This window comes from Tamandua tetradactyla, chromosome 9 (assembly GCF_023851605.1).
Source record: "Tamandua tetradactyla isolate mTamTet1 chromosome 9, mTamTet1.pri, whole genome shotgun sequence".
NCBI lineage: Eukaryota > Metazoa > Chordata > Mammalia > Pilosa > Myrmecophagidae > Tamandua > Tamandua tetradactyla.
The window spans coordinates 82,205,108-82,227,933 of NC_135335.1; the positions used below are offsets into that span (position 1 = coordinate 82,205,108).

The following is a 22,826-nucleotide window of genomic DNA, read 5'->3' on the forward strand; positions in this document are numbered from 1 at the left end:
CCAGGAATTTCCCTCATTCTGTCTTCCAGGTGATGCCTCCAGGGAAATGTGACCTCTATTCGCAGAGATTCTTTTTCCTTGTTTCTGAATTTCATATATAAGGAATTATATAGTAAATATTTTATTTTTAAAAAGTAGTTATCTAGATTGAAACTGCATAAAGTAGGAGTGGGCTAGAGCTTGTGCATTCTTCTTCAGTGCATATCAGACAGCATGGGGTCTGAATCAGGAATACAACTTGTATAACCTCAGGCAACTTATTTAACCAGGTTGACTCTTGGTTGCCTCATATAAAATGGAAAGAATGATCAATCATTCCTTCTTTGGACAGTGCTTGTTAACATGAGCAATGTACGTTGTGTTAGGCACACTGTGGGTGGTTGATAAATGTTTGTTGAAAATTATAACTTTATTTTTTAATTCTTGGCTACAGTAGGCATTCATCATAATGCATATTCAAATAATCTATTAGTTATGTATTCCGGCTTGTATAATAGATTTTCCAGGACTTCGGCTTAGCTAGAAGAGTGCTTGCAGCCAAGGATTTCTGCAACGATTGCCTGCACTTTCAGGAATTAAACACAAAGCTTTTGGTTTCCTACCTTCGAATTTTACCAACCAGAGTCAAATACTGAGCGGGTGGGGGTGGTGGGAGGTCATTTCTCGGAACGTGGATCAGAAGTGTTACTCTTTTCGGTACATCCAATTATTAAGCAATGCGACATTCGGTGCTTGTCATTCATGCTTTACATGCTCCCCTCATTCACCCACAGGTCAGATCCAATTTCCCTGGCATCCCATTTTCGTGGCACCGTTCAGAAAGACGGGCGGTCCCTTTAAGGCCCTGGAAAGGGTCTCGGAGTAGGTTTCGCCGAGGAGAACACGCCCCGTCACGTGTCCGCGGTCTCCAGGGGGCGGAGCCGGCGTCTTTACCGTCATTTCCGCCTCTCTGTCAGTCTCGAGAGAGCGAGCGAGTGAGAGGGCGGCAGTTCGGCTGCAGGAGGAGAGCGTGAGTGCGCCGGCCCCCGCTCCTATCCCGAACCTTCTTCCCGGCCGATCTCCACCCCTTCAGCTAGGTCGCGAACAGTCCGCCTCCCTTTTGTACAGTCGGCGGCGGTCGCGAGAAATGGCGGCCCTGCCTGACCTCCCCCTTCCCCGCCTCGGCCTCTCCCGGACCCCTCCTCTGGCCCCTACCCCGCGCAGGATTCGCTGCGGGCCTCTCGGTGACGCCCGACCTCGGGAATGGCCCTGGGGAGGCGGGCGCGGTGGTCTCGCACTGTGGGCCGCGGCCGAGCGGGGGCGAGGTGCCGTGGGGCGGGGGCCCGGGCGCCACCAGGACAATGAGGCGGTGGCGGCCGGAGCCGGGGGGCGTGCGGTGCCGGCTCATCCCATGGCCTGGCCCGGGTCCCCACGCCTGCCCCGAGGTGGGGGTTGCTGTGGGGAGAGGGAAGTGCGGACCCTGGTCCGAAGAGGGCGGGGGGGGCGGTGGTGACCGTGGGAGGAGGTGGAGGGAAGGCTGGCTGTTTTGCGGGGGGCAGGGAACGCATCGAGAGAAGAAAATGGCGCTTGGAGCAAGTCCCTCCTCTTCCCACACCGTCTCCTTCGCACATCGCCGCCTCCCACGCCCCCTCTGACCAACCTGTCACCCCTTGCCGAAGCCGTTGCCAGCCCGGGAATTCTAGCAGCTTCCTGGCATCCAGCGACTCCCCCTTCCCTTGTCTCGGTGTTTCTGTCCCTCGTGTTGTACCGAATTCGTGTTCCCTTCAGTCTTAGCTTAATTTCACCTCGCCTTTTCTAATTCTCCCTCCCCCCCGCAGTCACCAGAGACCCAAGATACGTTTTTTTTTTCAGTTGCGTTTTGTGTGCATCGTCTGTTGCTCCTACACTATCATTTCCCTGAATTACAAGCCCCCTTTTGTGTGTGTGTGTGTGTGTGTGTGTGTAAAGAAAGTCTCTTAAAGTGAGAAAATACATTTTGTCAAAAAGTTAAAAGACAGGCAGACTTTCGTTACTATTACCTTATTCATAGACTGTTCATTTAGGCTACATGTGAGGTGGTTGTAGGAAATGATTTTAGGCCCTCACGCAGTTTTAAATAACAGTAGTTATGCTTGAGTGTTTGAAAGCTGAAAATACAGTATGTTCATTTAAATTACCTTAACATTTTTTTTTTTGACGGTTGTATTACCTGGCATAAAACAAAAACAACTGAACTGAATTGATTAAAAACTAAACTAAATTGATTTTGGAGATTTGGTTAGAAAATGGAGCAGTACTAGAAACAGTGCATAAAACGTGATTATGAACGCTGTGGCTCCGTTTCTGAATTTACTCTTTTAATGTTAGAGACGTTACTGGTTAGAATCAGCATAGCTGAGTTGGGGCTGGTGTGAGGTTTTCAAATTTAGTGATCAGGGTTTCGATGGCCCAGTTTCTTTCTTTTTTTTAAACCTTGTCCCTCACTTTTAGTGTGGAACACACGAAGTCCTAGTACTAATGCAGATATGGTTTGTAGAGCTAGATTGATTTTTTTGATGAGTAATTGAAGTCTTGTTTTATTCAGCTAACATTTACAGAGCTCTTGCTTTATTGGGCCCTTTAGGGCATACAAAAAATTTAATAGGGCCCTGTCCTGTCTCTTGCATGGAGATGGGGAGAACCAAAGCTATTTTGATAATTACCGTTTTACCACCTTGTTTAAGTGCCTGGAAAAGAGGCATAGCATGCCTTGGAATTCCTTGAGATTTGGTACTTAAGCTTACTGATGGTTTTATCTCCAGAAGCATGCACAAGGCTCTTGACTTGTACTCAGCAAGTCCACTTGAAAGCAAGGCACTGAACTTTGTACCTCTATGTCTGGGTTGTGCGATTATAATTCTACATTGGGTTTGAAGTGTAAAATAGTACTAAGTAGAATTATTCACATTTCTTCTGGCTTAACTGTAATTCCTGCCAACTGCGTTCTTACACTCTACCCAAATAAAACTACCTAGCCCCTGCTTTGATGTTGAAGAAGTTAGAGGTGTAGGAATGTGGGATATGTATGACATTTAGTTCTCCTTGCTGGATTTAGAACATTTCGCTTTGCATGTTTTCAGTTTAAAAGAGTAGATTAAAAGTATAACTTCAAGGTGGTTCAGTGGTAGAGTGCTCACCTGCCATGTGAGAGACCCTGGTTTGATTCCTGGCCCATCCCTCCCCTCCCCCCCCCCACTGCCCTGCTCTGGTAGAAAAAGCAGAATTTCTAGCATTATGCTCAGTGTAATAACTTCAGTACCACAAAATGGTAGAATGAACTGTGTAGTTTCTTGTCCTTGTTTTCTTTTTTGGGGTGCATGGTCAGGGAATCAAACCCATGTCTCCTGCATGGAAGGCCAGCATTCTATCTCTGACCCACCCAAGCATCCTGTCCTTGGTTTTTAGATTGGGACAGAGTCACCTGAAGGTAAAAGGACAACTTGTAATTACATTATTTGCATAATATATTTTTATTTCAGAATGCCTAAATCAAAGGAACTTGTTTCTTCGAGCTCATCTGGCAGTGATTCTGATAGTGAAGTCGACAAAAAGGTGACCATTACTGCACTGTTATTTTAATTCAGCAACATTGTCCACATTCAGTTCTCCAGGCTTATTGGGGTCTTAAAGTGAGAACATGGATGGGTGCTTTTGAATGTTTGCATGGCCTCTGCACCTCTTGTCTAGAAATGGTTAGGATGCTTTTGCACATGTACTTTCCTGGGTCGTAAATCAGTCTTAGACAGTCTTTCTCAGTAAATCCTTTGTTGAGTTTCAGGAAAACTGAAGTTGCAGAACTATTGCCCTAACGGAAACGGAGCTAGGATTAGGCTAAAGCCGCTGTTTTTGTCATTATAGAAATCTGACTCATCTGTAGGCATTAGGTTTGTAGTAGTTGGACCAAATTACCTGAACCTCTTGAATACCAGTGTTAATTTTGACAGTCATCTCTGCAGCTGTTGCTATCTATAGTCTGTCTACAAGGATTAGTAAATTTTAGTCTTGGTATATTTTATAGTTTACACAGTTTGAATGTTATTTATTCGGTTCCCCTTCTTTTAGTTAAATCAGTACTCAGTAAAGCTAACATGAGATGACTTGACCCATTTTGACAGATTTGGCTTTTCTGCATTAGATAACTCTCCTTTAATGGTCATTGCAGTTTAGCTTTAGCCACTTCCATGAGTGTCTCAAATTGCGGTTGCTACCCTTCAGTCAGAACTACCCTTTATTTTCGAGAAGCTTACAGTTCTGCCTATGGGTTTAGCAGTGTTAGCTAGAGAAAGAGAAAGAAAGAGAGAGAGAGAGCAAGCACGCACTTATAAAAGAATCTTGGAGAAGTTGACCTTTATAGGAAAATGCAAATAAAATACCACCTGGTATGCTGAAATAAGGCTTCAGAGTGTATACATAGCTGTACTTGCAGAAATCTCTTTTAATTTTTAAAATTGCGTTTGGTAAAGCATTTGAATAATATTCATTTAATAAATTTTAGTGTGCTTTAATGTGCTAAGGCATGCAATACTCCACAGGGAACATCTAACCCCTGATTTAAGGAATAAGCTTTCCGCTTTTTGAGTGGTGTTAATTTTTACTACTTGGTCCCAAAGCACTTGTGCTAAATACATCCACATTTTTTCAGTTTATGTATAGATGTTTAGCTTTGTCTCATCTAATTAGGTAAAATAAAATATAATTATACTTTCTGCTGAGAAGGAACATGACTGCCCTCTACTGATTGATTGGGAACGCGTGTGGTTTTTATATGTTGTTAGCATACCTTGAGAATGAGATTATTTTAAAAGATTTTACAACATTTTAAAACGTTGTGCTTTTGAGTACTAATCTAACATATTGCTGTTGACTCTCAGTAATTTATTGTGATGAGAAAGCACTTGAATTGTTCATTTCCAGTGCCAGTGCAAAATGGCTCTCTTCAGCTTTGTCTAGTTATATGTTCCTTTAGCCAACTTAAAACTTTTTCAGTAAGGCAGGGCATACATGAATATTTATTTCCTAGAAATTGAATAAATTGGTTGTAGTTTTCCTAAATACTGTATCTTCTTTGTAAAAAAAATAATTTACTAGCTTAAGTAGGCATGTGGTCCCCCAAAGTTTAATCAAAAGCTGTAAGCCCTTCTGTCTCTTTTTAATTCTCCCAAAGAAATCTTATGTGGCACCCCAGTCCACAAAATGACTCTTTCCCTTGATTAATAGCACAAATGCCTAAGTATCTTTTGGCTTCCTTAGAACACAGTTTGAAAACTCTACTTTAGATATAATGTGAGATTAGATTCATAGTACTGTTGTCAGGTAAAACTTAGCCATGTATATATTTATGATTTTTATTCTGATGAATAAATGAATATAGTCTTTTTTTCTTATAGTTCCTAAAAAGTAATGGAATATTTTGAACCTGGAATTGTGTTTTATCCTTGTGTGTGTAGATTTTAACTATATTCTTGTTTTTTATTTTCAAGTTAAAAAGGAAAAAGCAAGTTACTCCAGAAAAACCTGTAAAGAAGCAAAAGACTGGTGAAACCTCAAGAGCCCTATCATCTTCCAAGCAGAGCAGCAGCAGCAGAGATGATAACATGTTTCAGGTAAAGTTGGTTATTTCACTTAAATACAGAGGAATTATTAATCTGGTTTGATCTGAAACTTAGAAAAAGGTATGTTAAAGTTATCTTAATCTGAGTTTGCATTAGTAACCTTTTGTGTATATTAAAATCCTCTGACTAAGGATGTATTTTATTGAAATACAAGGAAATGTAGTAGAAATTAATTTGTATGATGCTGGACTGTTGTTGAAGTCTGAAAGTCTGCAGTTTTGCTATATTTAAGAAAATACGAGTTAAAACGTTAGCAAAAGCCAAAGAAGTGATTAAGAACTGCAGATATAGCAAGTTGGAGGAGGTAGGTGTATACTGGACTGTGAAGTATGGATTGCTTTTTATTGGAGGGGAAACAGCAGTCTGATCTGCTTTGTTTTGGCCTGATAAGAATAGATAAGGCAAGCAGATTTACTGAAATAGGCTGTATGTTGATACATAATAGGGAATGAGGTTGATTAGATAATGTGAGAGAATTTCATTAGAGGAATTTGATGAAATCCCCTGGAGGGGACTATAAGCTTCTTTCCTTAGGTTTCTTCTCTTATTTTAGGTAAGTTTGATGGTGACGTCATTGTATAAGAAGGATTTTTAGAGGAAAGACATAGGGGGAAATGGATGCAGATGAAATCTTTTAAGTAATTGTGGGCTGTAATTTGTATATGAGGTGATACTAAGGCTAAACTGTTTTGTTTTCCCCCAAAGAAATAGTGGTGATTAGAAGATACTGGTGAGGAAGAATGGATCAGAGGAATCAAGCAGTTGATGAAAACTGGTTTTACATTTGAGAGACTGTAGAAATTAAGGCTTCATTGATAGAAAGAAAAGGAATTTGTTTTAATGGCAGAGGTTGTTAAGAATGACTTTTTGGACCTAATTCTAAATGTGATAAAATAAATAGGTTTATCCAGTAGCGCCTGAAGGGGTAGGTGGGTGGTTCATGTGGTATCATCGTCATGGTTGACTGAAGCCCTCCACTGAATTTTAAGTATAAACCAGAGGGAGAAGAATAGGTGACTGAAAACTCACTTTAGGTTCCATTCTCAGCTGGAGGATGGAAGGAAAAAGATTGTAGGTTAAGAGAAGGTGAAGGAAAATGAAAAGAGTATAGTAATGGGAGCAGGAAAGGGATAAGAAGAAGAAGGCATAAGTATTGAAGCCAAAAGGTTGAAAGTAATGAGACTGCAAACATTTGACTAGAAAGCGAGACCCAAATCTTTATTTAAACTTTTGATGGCTTAGAAAGGCAGAGTGCCAGCATATAGGTAAGAATTGTAAAAAAGATAGATGTCTGATATTTTTATTCACTTTTGCCTTATACTTCAGGATAAAATGTAATTGAAGTATTTAGCTATTGGGTTTAGTTCTCTGACTTCTGTATAGTTTAGAGTAACTAGGAACAGAGTAGATTAATTTGATAGTAAATATACCTGAATGTTTGTATATAAGGAAAACTATGAGAGGGCCCTCATTTCTTTGGGTAGATAAGAAGTTGAATGCCTATTGTATTTCATTCAGGCCTTGCTAGGTTCTGGACAGTTCAGTGATGAACCAAGTTAGGTCTGTGGTATCATGGAATTTATGGAGATAAACATTACACAGATACAAAGTATATAGGAAAAAAAATATGCTAAGGGCTGAGAAGAAAAAGGGCAGGTTATTTTGAGAGAATAAAGGGGCTTGGTTTTAAGATTGGGTGTTCTGTAAAGCTCCTTCTAAGAAGTTGCATTTAAAAGTTTAAGACAGAAAGAATTGAGAAGGAGCCAACTATGCACAGTCTGTGGAAGAGGGAACTACTTTCAAAGTAGGATAAGTGGTATAAAGCTCTTGAAGATGGAAAGAACTTGGTTTGTACAGAACTTGTGAAGCATTGCCAGTGGAACATAGGAAGTCTAGTGGAGAATATAGAAAGATCCAGTTGGTGAAGAGGGGACAGGGCCAGATCTTTCAGGGCCTTCCTGTTGGAAAGCCATGATAAAGGAGCTTGAGTTTTATTCTGTGTGCGTTGCGAGGCTGTTGTAAGGGGTAGAATGAAATATAAAATTTGCAGTAGAGAATCTGTGCTGTGTAGAATGAGAGGCTGCTTTGGAATATTTTAACTTAATGTTTGAAATAAAGGTAAAAACTTTATTTGCTAGATACTGTCTTGGACTTTTCTATATACTATATGCCTACCTTTACCCTTTTTAAAAGAAAATATATGGCCTCGTGATGGATTTCTCCTTGTCCATTTCATTTCACTCCCTAATTTTATAGATATAGAAACCATCTCCCACATTTAGAGACTTTATTCTGTTCAAGCATTTCTGGGAAAGCCAAAACTATTTTTAGGGGGTTGTTTTCTCACCAAAAAAGGGGGTTCAGTTCTTAAACCCTTATTTGGAAATAAGCCTCCTGAGTTTTTAGATACTTCATCCTCTTGAAAGTCTTCACTCAGGAGGATCATAGGTGTTACTTTCAGTGTGTTCACAGACCTAGGAGTGAAGACATTTTAAGAGATAATTTAAAATTTAATTTTGTTGCCATTTTAGCATGTTCCTTGAAATGGTTTTTGATCACAAAAAATATTTTAGTGGTATACTAAATTTTAATCAACTTTGAATGCATTAGAAGAGTATATTGGTTTTGTAATATTAAATGAAGCCTTCATTTTTATTAGTGTTAAAGGTTTGATAATTTTTGAGTAATGACTGAAAGATGGGGGTTCCTGTCTGTTGCTGTTGTCCCTTCCCCCACTTGTTTTATAAAGCTTCTTTTTTTTTAAATAGAGTTATTTACTGTTTTTCATTTACCAGGATAGTGCTTTGAAGACAGGTCTCACGGAGTAGAAGTTTTTAAGAAATTACTAGATCAATATATGTTAGAATTATCAGATATATTTTGCTAAAAACAAATAGATCTAAAATCCAAATTATAATTTCTTGGTATGGCTAGCAGTAAGACAGGATTTTTTTTTTAATTAAATAGCCATGCCTTGATAATCGAACTAGAGGGAAATAATCTTAAATGCTGCAAAGAAGGTGTTCACCAAACAGCAGCAGCTCTCTGAATGTAATATTTAAGAAAATTGTATCCAAGGAAAGATGCTGTGCTAGTTTTTTAAACTCCGGAATGGTTTGGGCAGAATTCTGACTAGGCAGAAAATATTACTAGATGCTTGTGTTCTGGTTCCTAATTTAGCTTTGAATCGTAAAAGCTTGGCTTCATAGTGTTAAAACCTACATAAGATGACTTCTGTGATATTAAAGGCAGATTTGAGAATTACCTTGTTTTTGACACCTGTTACTGAAGAGGTTATAGTAGCTGAGGCAGGAGACTTTGATCTCTGTCTTCCCAAGTTAGACACCAAAGATTAGTACTAATTGCCTAACTTAATTTGATGGTTTTAAAGCCTAAACCTGATATGCTTTTAAAAAAAAAAAGATTATTAGAGAAATTGTGAGTCTACAGGAAAACCATGCATAAAATGCAGGATTCCCATATATCACTGTATTAACACCTTGCATTGGTGTGGTATGTTTGTTACAGTTGGTAAAAGCACATTTTTATAATTGTACTGTTAACTGTAGTCCATGGTTTAACTTAGGTTCACTGCTTGTATAGTGCAGTTTGATGGATTTTTTTTTCATTTTTTATAGACAGATTTTCACACACCTACAGTCCATACACGGTATACAATCAGTGGGCTCACAATATCATGTGATGTACTTTTTTTAAATGTTTTTTTAAATTGTGAAATATATATACAAAAAAGGAATAAGTTTACAAGTACATTTTAACAAGTAGTTATAGAACAGATTTTAAAGTTTGGTATGAGTTATAGTTCCATGAGTTTTCGTTTTTTCTACCTGCTCCAAGACAATGGAGACCAATAGAGAATATCAATAAAATGATTCCATAGTCATATCATTTGTTAAATCCTGTCTTTTCTGTTATGGTCCTCCTTCTCTTTAAGTAACATGTATATAGTACATTTCAAAGTACATTGTAGCAATTAATTGTAGAACAGATTTCAGAGTTTGGTATGGGTTACAATTCCATAGCTTTAGGTTTTTATTTCTAGCTGCTCTAAGATACTGAGACTAAAAGAAATATCAATATAATGATTGAGCAGTCATGCTCATTTGTTAAACTGTACCTTCTCTGTATACCTCCACCATCACCTTTTGATCTTTTTCCCACTCTTAAGGGGTATTTGAGCTATGCGCATTCTAACTTTTTCATGTTGGAAGGGGCTGTTAATAATATGGGATAGGAGGATGGAATTAGATGATCTGGGAAGGCTGGCTCTTCTGTATTTCAGGACTTACCTGGTCTAGAGAGCCATCTCGACATTGTAGGTTTCTGGAAAGTTAGGCTAGTGCATGAAACCTTTGTAGAATCTTATATATGTAATACCCTAGGTGTTCTGGCAGAATTGTTCTGGCAGGTGATTGGCAGGATTGGTTTTGGTTGGATAAGTTTCTTTTTTTTTTTTTTTTGGCGTGGGCAGGCTCCAGGAATCAAACCTGGGTCTCTGGCATGGCAGGCAAAAATTCTGAACCACCATTGCACTGCCCGAAAGGAAGGTTGTTTTTTCTTTACTTTGGCTTGTGCAGATTCTGGTAATCAAACTGGGTCTCCGGCATGATAGGCAAGAATTCAAACACTGAGCCACCCTTGTACAGCAGTGTGCTTTTAAATTATGTTATTACTAAGTCAGTATTCTTAACCTATGAATGGACAGTAGAGATTTCATAGTTTTTTTTTTTTTTTTTCCTGTTCTAGTCTGATTTGGGGTATGGAGTGGTATCTGAAGGGATTATTCATAATCTTCATTAGAGCCTCAGAGGGGGTAGAGAACAAAAGAAAGAATCATTGTTCTTTATGATGTGCCTGCTATTTTTTTCAGTAACCTCCATTTTATATTATACATGTACAATATATACATTCTGTCATCCAATCCTGTTATTTCTTCTTGTGAAATGTGATTATAGTGATCTTTTCTATTTGTAATTATAATATCCCTGGATTACCTCCTCATTCTTCTGTTTTTTTTGGTTTGTGGTTGTAAGAATTTGTCAGCTTGCTTTATTTCAAGAGAGAGGTAAATGTTGGACACGTTCCCCTCCATTAGACTTTATTGAGATATAATTTATGTACAATGAACTGCACACATTTAAAGCATAATTTCATGAGTGGTTGTATAGGTGCACAATTTTGTGGCCAGAACGTTTCCATTACCCCAGAAAATTCCCTTTTGTCCTGATTTCTCTCACATTTCCGTTACCCCTGAAAATTCCTTTTGGTCTGAATTCTATCACTTAAGAGATTTATTTTGCTTATTCTAAAACTTCATATTAATGGAGTTACTCAGCCTCTACTTTTTTATGTTTAGCTTCTTTTGCACAATGTAAGGTTTTGAGATCAAGCCTTATTGTGTGTATCAGTAGTTTATTCCTTTTTATTGAATAATATTCCTCCATATGATTATACTACATTTCATCCGTTCACCTTGGCTAGGCACTTAGGCTATTTCCAGTCTTGGGCTTTTGCCCATTTTTAAAAGAATTGGGTCATTTGATTTACTGAGTTGTAAGAGTTCTTTATATATTCTGGATATAAGTCATTTGACAAATATAAGTATAGTGAGTATTTTTTCCACGTCTGTGGTTTGCTTTTGTCATTCTCATAAGTGTTTTTTTTTTTAAGCCTTTAATTTTGATAGTGTTCTTTTCATCATTTTTTTTCCTTTTTTTGGTTACTGCATTTTATTTCATCTGCAAGAAATACTTGCTTACTGCAGGGCTGCAGTAGTTTTTGTTTGTTTTGTTTTTATATTGTAGGCCGTATGGCGGGGGTCACATTTCGTTCTTTTTTCCATATGAGTATCCCCTTATTGCAGTACCTTTTTTGCTGAAATTTTGTTTGTTTGCTTGCTTGTTTGTTTGGGAAGCACATGGGCGGAAAATCGAACCCAGGTCTCCAGCTTGGCAGGCAAGAAGTTTGCCTGCTGAGCCACTGTGGCCCGCCCTGGATCATTTATTTTAAAATTGTGAATAAATAAATAAATAAATACATATACATGTTTGTATATGGGTATATATCTATTTCTGGATTTTACTCTGTTCCGCTAGTCTAACTTTATTCCAGTACCATACTGTCTTTTTTTTTTTTTTTTTAACTTTTTTTATTATATGGTATAATATATATACAAAGCAAAGAAATAAAAAAGCAATAGTTTTCAAAACACTCTTCCACAGGTAGTTATAGGACAAATCCCAGAGTTTGTCATTGGTTACCGTACCATCATCTCAGATTTTTCCTTCTAGCTGCTCCGGAATACTGGAGGCTAGAAGGAATGAATATTTTTTTCCCCCACAATTGACTTTTTTTTGTGAGAAATAACATAGATACAAAAAAGCAATACATTTCAAAGCACATCACCACAGTTAGTTGTAGGACATATTTCAGAGTTTGACATGGGTTGCAGTTCCACAATTTAGCTGCTCTAAGATACTGGAGACTAAAAGAGATACCAGTTTGATGATTCAGCAATCATATTCATTTGTTAAATCCTATCTTCTCTGTATAACTCCACCATCACCTTTGATCTTTCTGTCCCTCTCTTTAGGGGTGTTTGGGCTATGACCATTCTAACCTTTTCATCTTAGAACGGTCTGTCGCTAATATGGGGTAGGGAGATGAACTATCTGATGTTCTGGAGGGGCTGGGCCATCTAGGTTTCAGGACTTACCTGGTCCAGGGACCCATCTGGAGGTTGTATGTTTCTGGAAATTTACACTAGTGCATGGAACGCTTGTGGAATCTTATATATTGCCCAAGGTGTTCTTTAGCAGTACCATACTGTCTTAATTACTGTATTTTTGTAGTAAATCTTGAAATAAGGTAGTATAATACCTTTGACTTGATTCTAACGCCTTCAAAATTGTTTTTGCATTTTCACACATGGTTTTGGAATCAACTTGTTGCTTTCCACCAAAAGGTCTATTAGGATTTTGATTGGGTTTGTGTAAATCTATAAATCAATTTGGGGTGAATAGATTATCAGTATTGAGTGTTCCAAGCCATAAACATGGGTAACTCTCCACTTAGATCTTTTCGAATTTTTCTCACTGTTTTGTGGTTTTCCGTATAGAGGTGTTACCATCTTTAGTTGAATTTATTCCTAACTTTCTCTTAAATTCTGTTGTAAACTGTGTTGTTTTTTAACTTAGTTTTCCAATTGTTTATAGCTAGAAAAATATGTATAATGTTACATGTTCTAAATATATATTTACCACATATATTATGTATTACATATACTTTTAAGAGATTTCTAAAAATTTTGTATTTTGATAATATCTTGTTTTACATTGTCCTTTTTAATTCTTTTCTTGCCCTATTGCCAGGACTTCTAGTACAGTATTGAAAAATAGTGAGAGCAGACACCCTTGCTTTGTTCCTGATCATAGGTGCAAAGTATCCTTCTAATGTTTTCCTTTCTCTTAAGGCACCGTTGCTTAAACGAGATATGTCTACAGTGCTGTGATTTTGCAGTTTTGAGGTCGGAAATTGAGAAGTCATGGGATAAACATGGTGCATTTTTCTGCAGGGCCACTCTTTATTTGGAGATCTTTTTTTTTTTTTTTTTACATGGGCGGGCACTGGGAATTGAATCCGGGTCTTTGGCATGACAGGCAAGAACTCTGCCGCTGAGCCACTGTGGCCTGCCCTTTATTTGGAGATTTGCATTAACATTTTTTATGTTAAAATGATGTATATCAGGGGATAGTAAACAAAATGCACATGAATTTTTAAATTATAATAAGAAACTCAGATTTTGCTAGGACAGCTTTACCTGTGTCCCCAGGTTTTTCCTTCAACCCCCGCAGCTCTTTGGTGCTGGTGCTTTCTCTGAAATGTCAAATTTTGAGTATTAATTTACTTACCTATACTTGTCTCTGAAAGTAATTTGAAAATTGATGTAGGGGTTTCAAATTGTAAATTCAAAGTTTTGAATATGTGCATGTTTAGCCATGTTTGGGAGGAGGAAAATTTCTACGATTAATATCCCATTATTTCCTCCTTCCCTTTATCTAGACTTTGAAAGGAGAGAAATGTTTCTACTAATTAAATTCCCATTCCCTACCTTAAAGTTGCTGGTGACCTTATTGCCAGTTTTAATGACTTTTTAATCAGTTGTTTTCTATTTCGTGTCTTGTTTCCTTTCTAGGTCACTGGGTCTCTCTTACTATTCCTTTTCATTCTGTTTTCCTGTTTTAACCTCTTTTGCTGGTCTCATTTGAGATTCACTGTGCTTTTCGTTTCTTCTGCTTTATTGTATTAATAGTATCAACTTATATCCAAGCTGGACACCTCAGTTATCTTCAGCTTTTACCTTTTATTTCCCTCTGTCGTATCTGATTGGTCAGCAAATTTCAGTTTCACCTCTCAAAACTCTTAAATCTGGGCCTTCAGTTCATTCTTATTATACCCCCTAAACTTGAACTCATTGAATCCAAGCCAAGGACGGTAAAGACTGAAGATCTTTGAGGCAACTCTTGTTTCCTTTGTCCTGTATCATCAAAGCCTATTTCCTTGCCCTTGAAAGTTTTCTTGACTCCAGATAGAGTAAATCTCTACTTTTTAAAATATTTATATCCTGCTCTGGTCATAGCGCTGTTCTTTTTCTGTGACTACTTGATTTTACCCTATTCCTTCATAGACTGCTCGTTGGAGGGTAGGGTTCTGTTTTAGTCATCTGTGTATTCCCTAGTGCCGATCATACTGGGGTCTCTGTACATTTTTTTAATGGGTGAATGGAGTAAATGTTACCCAAACAATTAATAGTGAAACTGTCAGTGACAGGTTAAAATATTAAAGGTTTTATCCCCCAAATCTAAGAAATTTGTAAGTATTTTAGGCAGTTACAGAACTGAATATTCCATTTTGTTTTTATGGTAAGCTCACATGGTAGTAAGTGACCCCTGGAATTTGTCGAGTTTGTGTTAAGCAACAGTATAAGGTTTTTTAAAAAACAAAAAACAGACTCACTTTGAGTTTTATGTCCTTAAATGAGACTGTGCATGAAGTGCATTAAAGATGTTGTTTGAAATGACACTCTAAAAGGAAAAATCTTCTCATGATACTTTTGGATGGAATCCTGGATTCCTAAGTTCAGAATGGTGCTAAAGCAGTGCAACTAGCTGAATCTATGGCTTTCTATTGGTTGTAGTTTGTACTGCAAGATTTTTTAACAGTTTTTTTAGCAGTGACAATTAAGCTTAGTCCTTTGGTTGACATTTTGATATCAAGAATAGTAATCATTTTTGTGAATAGAAGTGGAGTGAGTGGGCAAAGAGGTTGTGTATGTAAATGTGAACTCCACTGTCCACCCTTTGTTATGTTCTTGTTTCTTCTGCAGATTGGAAAAATGAGGTACGTCAGTGTTCGGGACTTTAAAGGAAAAGTCCTAATTGACATTAGAGAATATTGGATGGATCCAGAAGGTGAAATGAAACCAGGAAGAAAAGGTGAGATTTAATTTCCTGAGTTTTGTTTTAATGTTGGGACTAAATTAGAAAATTTTAAATTAATCTGCCTTACTTAGAATTGAAATAATTTTGGCAGTGTATAGGGCAATAAAACTCCTCATTCATTTGATTCTTTATCTTCTGTGGTTATTTTGGACATAAAATTTATTTGCTACTGCTGGGATTTTTTGTTCTGGAATAAAACTCAGAAAAACAACACCAGTAATATCACTTTAATTTGCTGCTAATTGAATGTAAATGAACTTTTAAAAAAATTTATAACTATTCTGAAGTAGATTAGACATTATTTTGGAAGCTGTTAAATTAGATATGGGAATTTCTCATTCATTGTTTCCTTTGTTTCATCTCCTAAAGGCTATTTTCAGGTTATTATTCTTTAAGTGGGTCTCTGTCCTTCATTTGTGCTTCATTCAATCCCAAGCCTGTTTGGATTGTAAAAACTTTATTCATTCAGCAAATGAATTGAGGATATTTGGAAGCCAAAACAAACATATGTTTCCATAGATACTGCTTTAGGTGGATTCATAGCTAATGAAAAATGCCTGTCATTTTTTTTTTCTTCACTGCCTATCTGTCAGTTTGAAAGACATCACTTGTTTCATCCAATTTTGGAGTTTATTAAAGCTTAATCTCTGTATAATTTTATACCTTTAACATTTTCTTGCTCAGGCCTTTCCTAGATTTTCTTAGTGTTTTTCATGGTCTGTGACTATGTGTCAGAGTCTCGTGGCAATGCCAAAGTCTTGTTCCTGCAAACATTGGCTTAAAATAATTTGATTAGCTTTAAAGCCCTTTATAGTCCCTATGCGTTCTCTTCCTTCTCAATTTCATGGGCTTCTAGCATTTTTCTAAGAAATACATTAATTTTTCCAATTCTTACTTATTTATAGGAACCAAGTATTAGTTTATTAGAATACTGAAAGTTTAAAGTGCAGAGTTTAGAAAAGACAGAATTTTTATTCATACTTTTACATCTTAATTAGGCAAGACAGATTTCATTATCTGATATTTATTGTTAAATTATGTCAGGCGCCTTGCTAAGTTCTTTATTCAGATTACCTAATAAAATAGTGCCTTTTTTTGGTGAGGATACAGGTATAGAGGTAATGTAATTTTTTTTTAGGTTATATAGCTAGTGGATAGACTAGGCTCTGAACTGTGACAGCATGATTCCAGAGTGATGCTCTTAACCATTGTATACACACTAAAAAGTATTGTTTGGATCACAACCCAGAGATCTTTTCAAACTGAAAGGAATGCTGCTTCTAGAAGAACTCAGCACAAAGTCATTCATCTTGAATTCCTGTGGCAGTTTTGGACAAGTGTTGGAATGAGCTAGATGTAGAAATGGGGTGTCACGTGGCAAATCTGGGCCAGGTCACTTAGTCTGCTAATTGGCAGGTATTTGTGAGATGCATCTTAAAATCCCCATTTGTTCTTGTTTGATATAAGAGGTATATGCAGGATATAATGTTGGAAGTAAACCTGGTTATGAGATTGGTACCTATTTGTTTTTATTGCTCAGTAAATTTTGATGAATCTGGAACAAATTAAGAGATTTTTTTTGACATTCAATTTTTTGAATATTGTACAACATTCAGAATGTCAATTTCATTAAATCAGTATCTTAATAGAAAATATGAATGCCCTATAGAAAATTTAAATAGATTTTCAACTTTTAATTTTTAAAACTTTATTTTAGGTATTTCTTTAAATCCTGAGCAGTGGAGCCAGCTGAAGGAACAGATTTCTGACATTGATGATGCAGTAAGAAAACTGTAAAATCAGAGCCATATAAAACCTGTTCTGTTCTAGTTGTTTTAATCTGTCTTTTTACATTGGCTTTTGTTTTCTAAACATTGTTTTCCAAGTTATTGTATATTGGATTGCAGAACAATTTGTAAGGTGAATACTTTTTTTTAATGTGCATTATTAAAAATGTTCTGAGTGAAGCTAATTGTCAGCTTTATTAAGGAGGATTGCTTTGTGCCCACCACCTAGTGTAAAATAAAATAAGTAATACAATCATAATGGTTGTGGCCTTTTTTGATCAGAAGAGTTGTTACTGCTTAAGGCCCAAAATAAGATAGACCTTTCAGTTTTAATTTGGCTTATACATTAAGGATTTGTATGACACTGAATTTGTAAACTCTTGATTTGTGAAATCCATAGTTGATCTGTTGTCTTCCAACTTAATATTTAGACTTTTCCACCCCAATGATATTTCACTTTCCCTTTTTTCTTACTTCAGTTTCCTTTATTGACTTATCTTTTCATGTTCAGTTTTCGCTCTTTTCCTTGAATATGTTATGCTAATTTAGAAACTGTCAGAATGTTAGTTATCTTAGTAAGGCACTTGTAATTAAAATATTATATGGGAACTACAATCACTAATTTTGCTGTATTAAATATTAGGAGATATAGTTTGATGAAGAACATGGCTTGTATGAAAACTGAGCAAGTGTATAGTGTTCTGTGTAGTTGTTACCTTACTGTTTAGTCTGCAGAAAATAATGGCTTAGATGTCTGATTTGCTTTCACTTATTAAATATCTTCCTTCACCTTGGGATGATGTCTATAAAATCATATATTGTTAAATTAGACTAGGATTTAATAAAAATTGTGAAAGCTTACTGGCCTAACATTTTATTTTATAACATTGAGTATGGATTTTATATATAGCCAAGAGGTATCATTGAGCTTTACTGTAATAGTAGGTAATGTCAGTTTTTAGGGGAAAGAGCATATACTTGTGGATTTTTTTTTTTTTTGCCTTTCACTAGATTTGGTTATCTTGCAGTTAATCTATTGGACAATGGCATTCTAGACTTGATGTTACTAAGTTTTAGCATACACTCAAGTGATTTTTTCATAATGAGAAGCAGACAGATTGATGAACAGATTTCAGGGGCTTTGCAGCAATAAATAGGGCATGGTGTGCCTTGGGAAAGAAATGTTTATAAAGGGAATTATAACAGATTTAAAAAGGTGGCAGTTTTGAAGAGAAAATTCTCTTCAAATTAAATGGTATACACAAAGTGATACTTTAATATTTTGAAACCTTTGACCATATTGCTAGAACACAATTCTAGGTAGAATAGTAGAAAAACTTTAAAGATGTAAAAAATTCTTCTTGATATAGCAAGTCTCAAATGGTTACTGCCATTAAAGGTAGCAAGTCTCAAATGGTTACTGCCATTAAAGGTAAAGGCTGCCATATGAGAGAGTTGCACTATATGCTACTAAATTTGATTCCTCTGTCTAAAACATTTTGTAGTAAGATTGTCAGGGGCTTGATTTAAAAAACGTCTGCCAGACCGCATAGTTAGTTATAAATATTTTCTGGCAACTATTCTGTTTAAATATGATGTTTTATATTTTTTAGATAACTTTTAAAATATTTTTAGCAGTCACCCTACTTGGTGCCTAATGAGGGAAATAAAGGTATCTTCTTTTCTGGTATTTTCTTCAAATAATAGGTATTAAAGTCTTGAAAATACGTATTTTAGACGAGTCCAGCTCTATTACCTTTCTTTCCCTTATTCAGGAATATGTATGTCCTATTAACTTAATTGGGTAGATTTGTAAAGCATTCCCTATTTTTTGCGTATAGGAATGGTAGTTAGAACACAGAAATTTGATTTTGGTGTAGGCGAAGAGGGAATAATGGGTTATTGCCTAGGTTTATATGAATTCAGGGTGTATGCATTTTAAAACAATCTGCTAATTCAGAGATACTGCGGGAATCTATTATGTAGGCATTTTCTGTTTAGCGTTGTATTAGTGGAATTTTCATATATGAAGTGTTTCTCTGATAGACTGCTAAAGTACATTGCTGGATATGCAATATATAGAAATTGTTAATATTTGTGTGTAGGAAAGGATATGAGAACTGCGATAAAAGAACAAATGAACTTGTACTGAAAAAGGATGGGGTACTTTTGTTTTCTAATTAAACTTTATCTTGGTAAAGTTTTTCTCAGAAGGAAAGCGTGGCATTTTGCAATAGGTATCATACTTACTTTGTAATGCCAAAATGAATTTAATTAATGCTGTTACTCAGGTATTGTCCTTAAATATCTGTATACTTAATAGCAGGGATTTCTAACGAGTTTTCCCTCTTTGATTTTTAAAGTATGAGCAGCATTTGGCCAATTTCCACTTCTCTTGCATTTTATTTAAAGAACAATCACTAAAAAAAAGCTCTTTAAAATTTGAGTATTGTCTTTCGCTCTGCTTCATCAGTGACTAAGAACTTCTTTTAAAGAATACTTCCTACCATTAGCTAGGCAAGATAATGTGGTGATCAACCTATTGTATATAATGTGTTTAGAAAAAAAGAATTAGAAAAAAACTGAAAGTACATCCTGGCTTGGCTATTGAGGGGGAAAGAGTGTTTCTGATAGAGGTATGGTGTTAGAAGTTTATTATAAAAGTTTGAAATTTTTAAAAAGTGCCGAATAACATTTAGGTATTTCTCTGAAATTCTTTGCAGCTCTCTTTCTATGGAAATTAATGCAGTAAAAAGCTCAAGTTTTTATTTAAAAATTTTTTTTAAGTGATGTTTTTCCAAATAAATTCTAGGGATATACATTTACATATTCACAAAATGTAATTCTGTAATGTGGAATGCCTGTATGCTTTATTTGGTACATCTTCCATGGAGATGTCAATGATTTATAATACTCCCATCTGTGAATATTTTAAATGTTGAAATAAAAATAAATAATGTGCCCCTTGTGTCATCCCAGTTTCACAAGTCTGAAGGTGAACAGACAAGTTATCTGTTGAGTCGATTTTATTAACAAATTTTTATTGCTTTTCTGTGTGAATGCTTTGGAATGTGGTCTAGCCTTAGGTGGTTAAGTCTTCTAAGGACCTCTGAGACCATGTGGTGTGAGTGTTTTTTCCATCCATCTACCTGATCCAAATGGAAAAGTGCCATATCGTAAGGTGTACACAACCTTCTTTTTTCCTTTGCCCTACAAATGCCTTTCAGTCTGCTAATTCTTGGTATACTTAACTGTAAGTGGACTCCTCTGAGTATTTCAAACTTATTTTCATTTATATAGTCTCTGCTCTGCCCTTCTTGATTAGTACTTTGCTTATACATTGAGGTCTCTCATTGTTTAAGTAACTGTTTAGGAAAACTTTATACAGGGGTGTAAAGGTCCATGGAAGAGACTCCTCGTGGCTCACTCTTGAGTTTGCTCCCTTAATCATCTGGAAATTTGCCTTTAGTAAAACATATTAACTCAAAAATACAGTCAGAAGAAGAAAAAAAGGAGTACTTAAAGTTTTTACAATTTTTTTTTTTGATATGGCTCTGAGGAGTTATCTGAGATAGAACAGATTTGAAAAACATGAAGCATCTTTAAAAATGTATGGGATTATGAAATTATTTACAGTGTAACAGTTCATACAAAACTAATATCCTATCTGAGTAAAAGATCATGCTACATGGGACTTTTCTCTCCCTTCTTGTAAGTTCAGTATAAGTTTCAGACCTTCCCAGATCATTGAATTAAAAGTGGCATACGTTTCTGTTCTATTTGAAGTGGCACGCTCTATGACTTTATTTCACTGTTAGGCTCTCAATAGTTTAAATAGTTTATCCTTCTGCTGGATAGCTTTTTTAATTAGAAAATTATTTAGTCTACTTCTTTTCTCTAACTCTGCCAGAAAAAAAAAGCACTTATCCTAAATTTCAGCATTTGGTTACTATAGCTCCCTTGGTAATGAAAAGATTGTGTTAGTACAGCATTGAACTTTAGAAATTGCTTCTCCAACCATCCAGGTCCGTAACTTAAACTGAAGTTGTTTACATAGTGGCTCAAGTGTCTTGGAGAGAGTAACATGAAATTCCAGTTTTGTCTCCTGCTAAATAAGCCAGAGTCTTCTAATAGCTCTTCTTTGACTTTTTTTTTCAAATCTGTAGTTGCTGTAAGAACAGAGAATCCCCATTTACTCCATTGCCTGGAGTCCATTCAAGTATTGCAGATTGTTCCAATATTAATTTTAAAGGAAATCCTTTCAATATAGGATCATGTGTCTCATTTGATTGTCTCTTATGTCTCCTTTAGTATGACACAGTTTCTCAGTTTTTCCTTGATTTTCATGACCTTGACATTTCTGAAGATTTGGTAATACATAATTTCACTGGTGATAGGTTAAGAAGGGTCGAGACCGGACTGGTAGGGTGGAAATGAGGAGCAGACAACTTATTTGAGCAATTTGGTTGTGAAGGATAAGGAGAAGTGGGACGGTAGCTGTGGTAGGGTGTGGGATCAAGGCAGTGCCACTGGTATAATTAATCCATGAAATGCAGTGTGCAAATCTAATTCAGGTGAACAGTTGCATTAAATACATATTTAAGTTTACTGTTGATGTCAGCTATGATTTAAACCCACTTCCCACTTTTGTTTACCTGTTAACTCCTTACTAAATGCTACCTGAGTGTTGAGTGCTTGTAAAAACTTTTAAAGAAAAAATTATTACCTGCTTTACTTCATTTTAATGGTATGAGTCTGATTATTTGTTTCTCATACCACATTGCACCCCAACAGCTGAGCTTTTGAAATTTAGATCATGTGCTCGTGCAGGCTTTCTGCATTTACTCCATTTTAACATTATGAATCTGATAATTTGGTTCTCATACCACATTGCACCTTAGCATCTGAGATTCTGAAATTTAGATCATAAACTTGGGCAAATTTTGTGTTTGGGCAGCTGGGTAATCAGTTATGATTGGCAAGTGCCTCTCTCGTTTATTGTTTTTGAAGCATAAACTGTCTTTCCCCCATTCACTCTTTGCTCTCAAAATTGAAAAGAAGAAAGAACATTTTTATTTATTCACACTTATGTGATACGAAAGATGAAAGAGGAGTGAGATGGTATATAGCAGAATTCTGAAGATGGGGTGGGGAATTGAGCATTTCAGCCCTCAGTCCTGAACCTGGTATTCTGGTTTGAGGAACTAACATATAGTTAATTAAAAATAATTTTCATAAACCCCGTGGTTTTCCTCAGAATTCTTTATTCAGAAACAGGTGTTTTGGTATCCAAACATTCATATATAGATCTTTTTTTGACCCATCACTCAATTTTTTCCTGAGTTTGGAAAATGCGTTTTACTCATGTACAGAGCTATTAACTAGCAGGCAAAGAAAGCTCTTAGAAACATTTGAAAACATTTCAACACCTTTGAGTCCTATAACAAATGGTTCTTGAATTTTTAAGTGTAAGGGGAGCTGTTACTTGCAATGAAGAGGTATTCAGAGCAATGTTGTCAGCAAGGCACTTGCATTAGAAAACTGCATCCAAAAGGAGGGTGGGGTGGGCCACAGTGGCTCAGCAGGCAGAGTTCTTGCCTGCCATGCCAGAGACCCAGGTTCAACTCCTGGTGCCTGCCCATGCAAAACCAAAAGGAAGATGGGCGAAATCTAAAAATGTGGTGAAGACTATGTTTTACTATCTTGTCAACCCCAGCAATCTCCAGAGAAAAAACCACGAGTAGTTTTACAGCTCTTCCCTATAAGGATTGGGAAGACCTTGGGTTAGATTCCCCATTTTAAGTTTGGACATTTTTTTTTTTTTTAACTTAGAAAACAGAACCATTATGCTAAATTTATGTAAAACATCCTTTATGGTAAACTACCTG

General features: G+C 36.3%; 1 protein-coding gene across 2 annotated transcripts; it reads left to right on the forward strand.

The window, feature by feature from the left end:
* Positions 1 to 882: 882 nt before the first annotated feature.
* SUB1 (SUB1 regulator of transcription) lies at positions 883 to 17,197 on the forward strand. Of its 2 annotated transcripts, none has more exons than XM_077116922.1 (5): positions 883 to 1,009; positions 3,498 to 3,570; positions 5,499 to 5,621; positions 15,037 to 15,145; positions 16,869 to 17,197. In XM_077116922.1, the coding sequence occupies exons 2-5, from the start codon at positions 3,499 to 3,501 to the stop codon at positions 16,946 to 16,948; spliced, it is 384 nt and encodes a 127-aa protein (XP_076973037.1). In that variant the 5' UTR covers positions 883 to 1,009; position 3,498; the 3' UTR covers positions 16,949 to 17,197. The 2 variants fall into 2 exon arrangements, with proteins under 2 accessions (XP_076973037.1, XP_076973038.1); XM_077116923.1 differs by having other exon boundaries at positions 989 to 1,076.
* The last annotated feature ends 5,629 nt before the right edge of the window (positions 17,198 to 22,826 follow it).

Coding starts and splice junctions, on each gene's coding strand:
- SUB1 (XM_077116922.1), top strand. CDS start 3,499: ATGCCTAAATCAAAGGAACTTGTTTCTTCGAGCTCATCTGGCAGTGAT. Junction 5,622..15,036: donor GAGATGATAACATGTTTCAG/GTAAAGTTGGTT, acceptor TTTCTTCTGCAG/ATTGGAAAAATGAGGTACGT. Junction 15,146..16,868: donor AATGAAACCAGGAAGAAAAG/GTGAGATTTAAT, acceptor ACTTTATTTTAG/GTATTTCTTTAAATCCTGAG.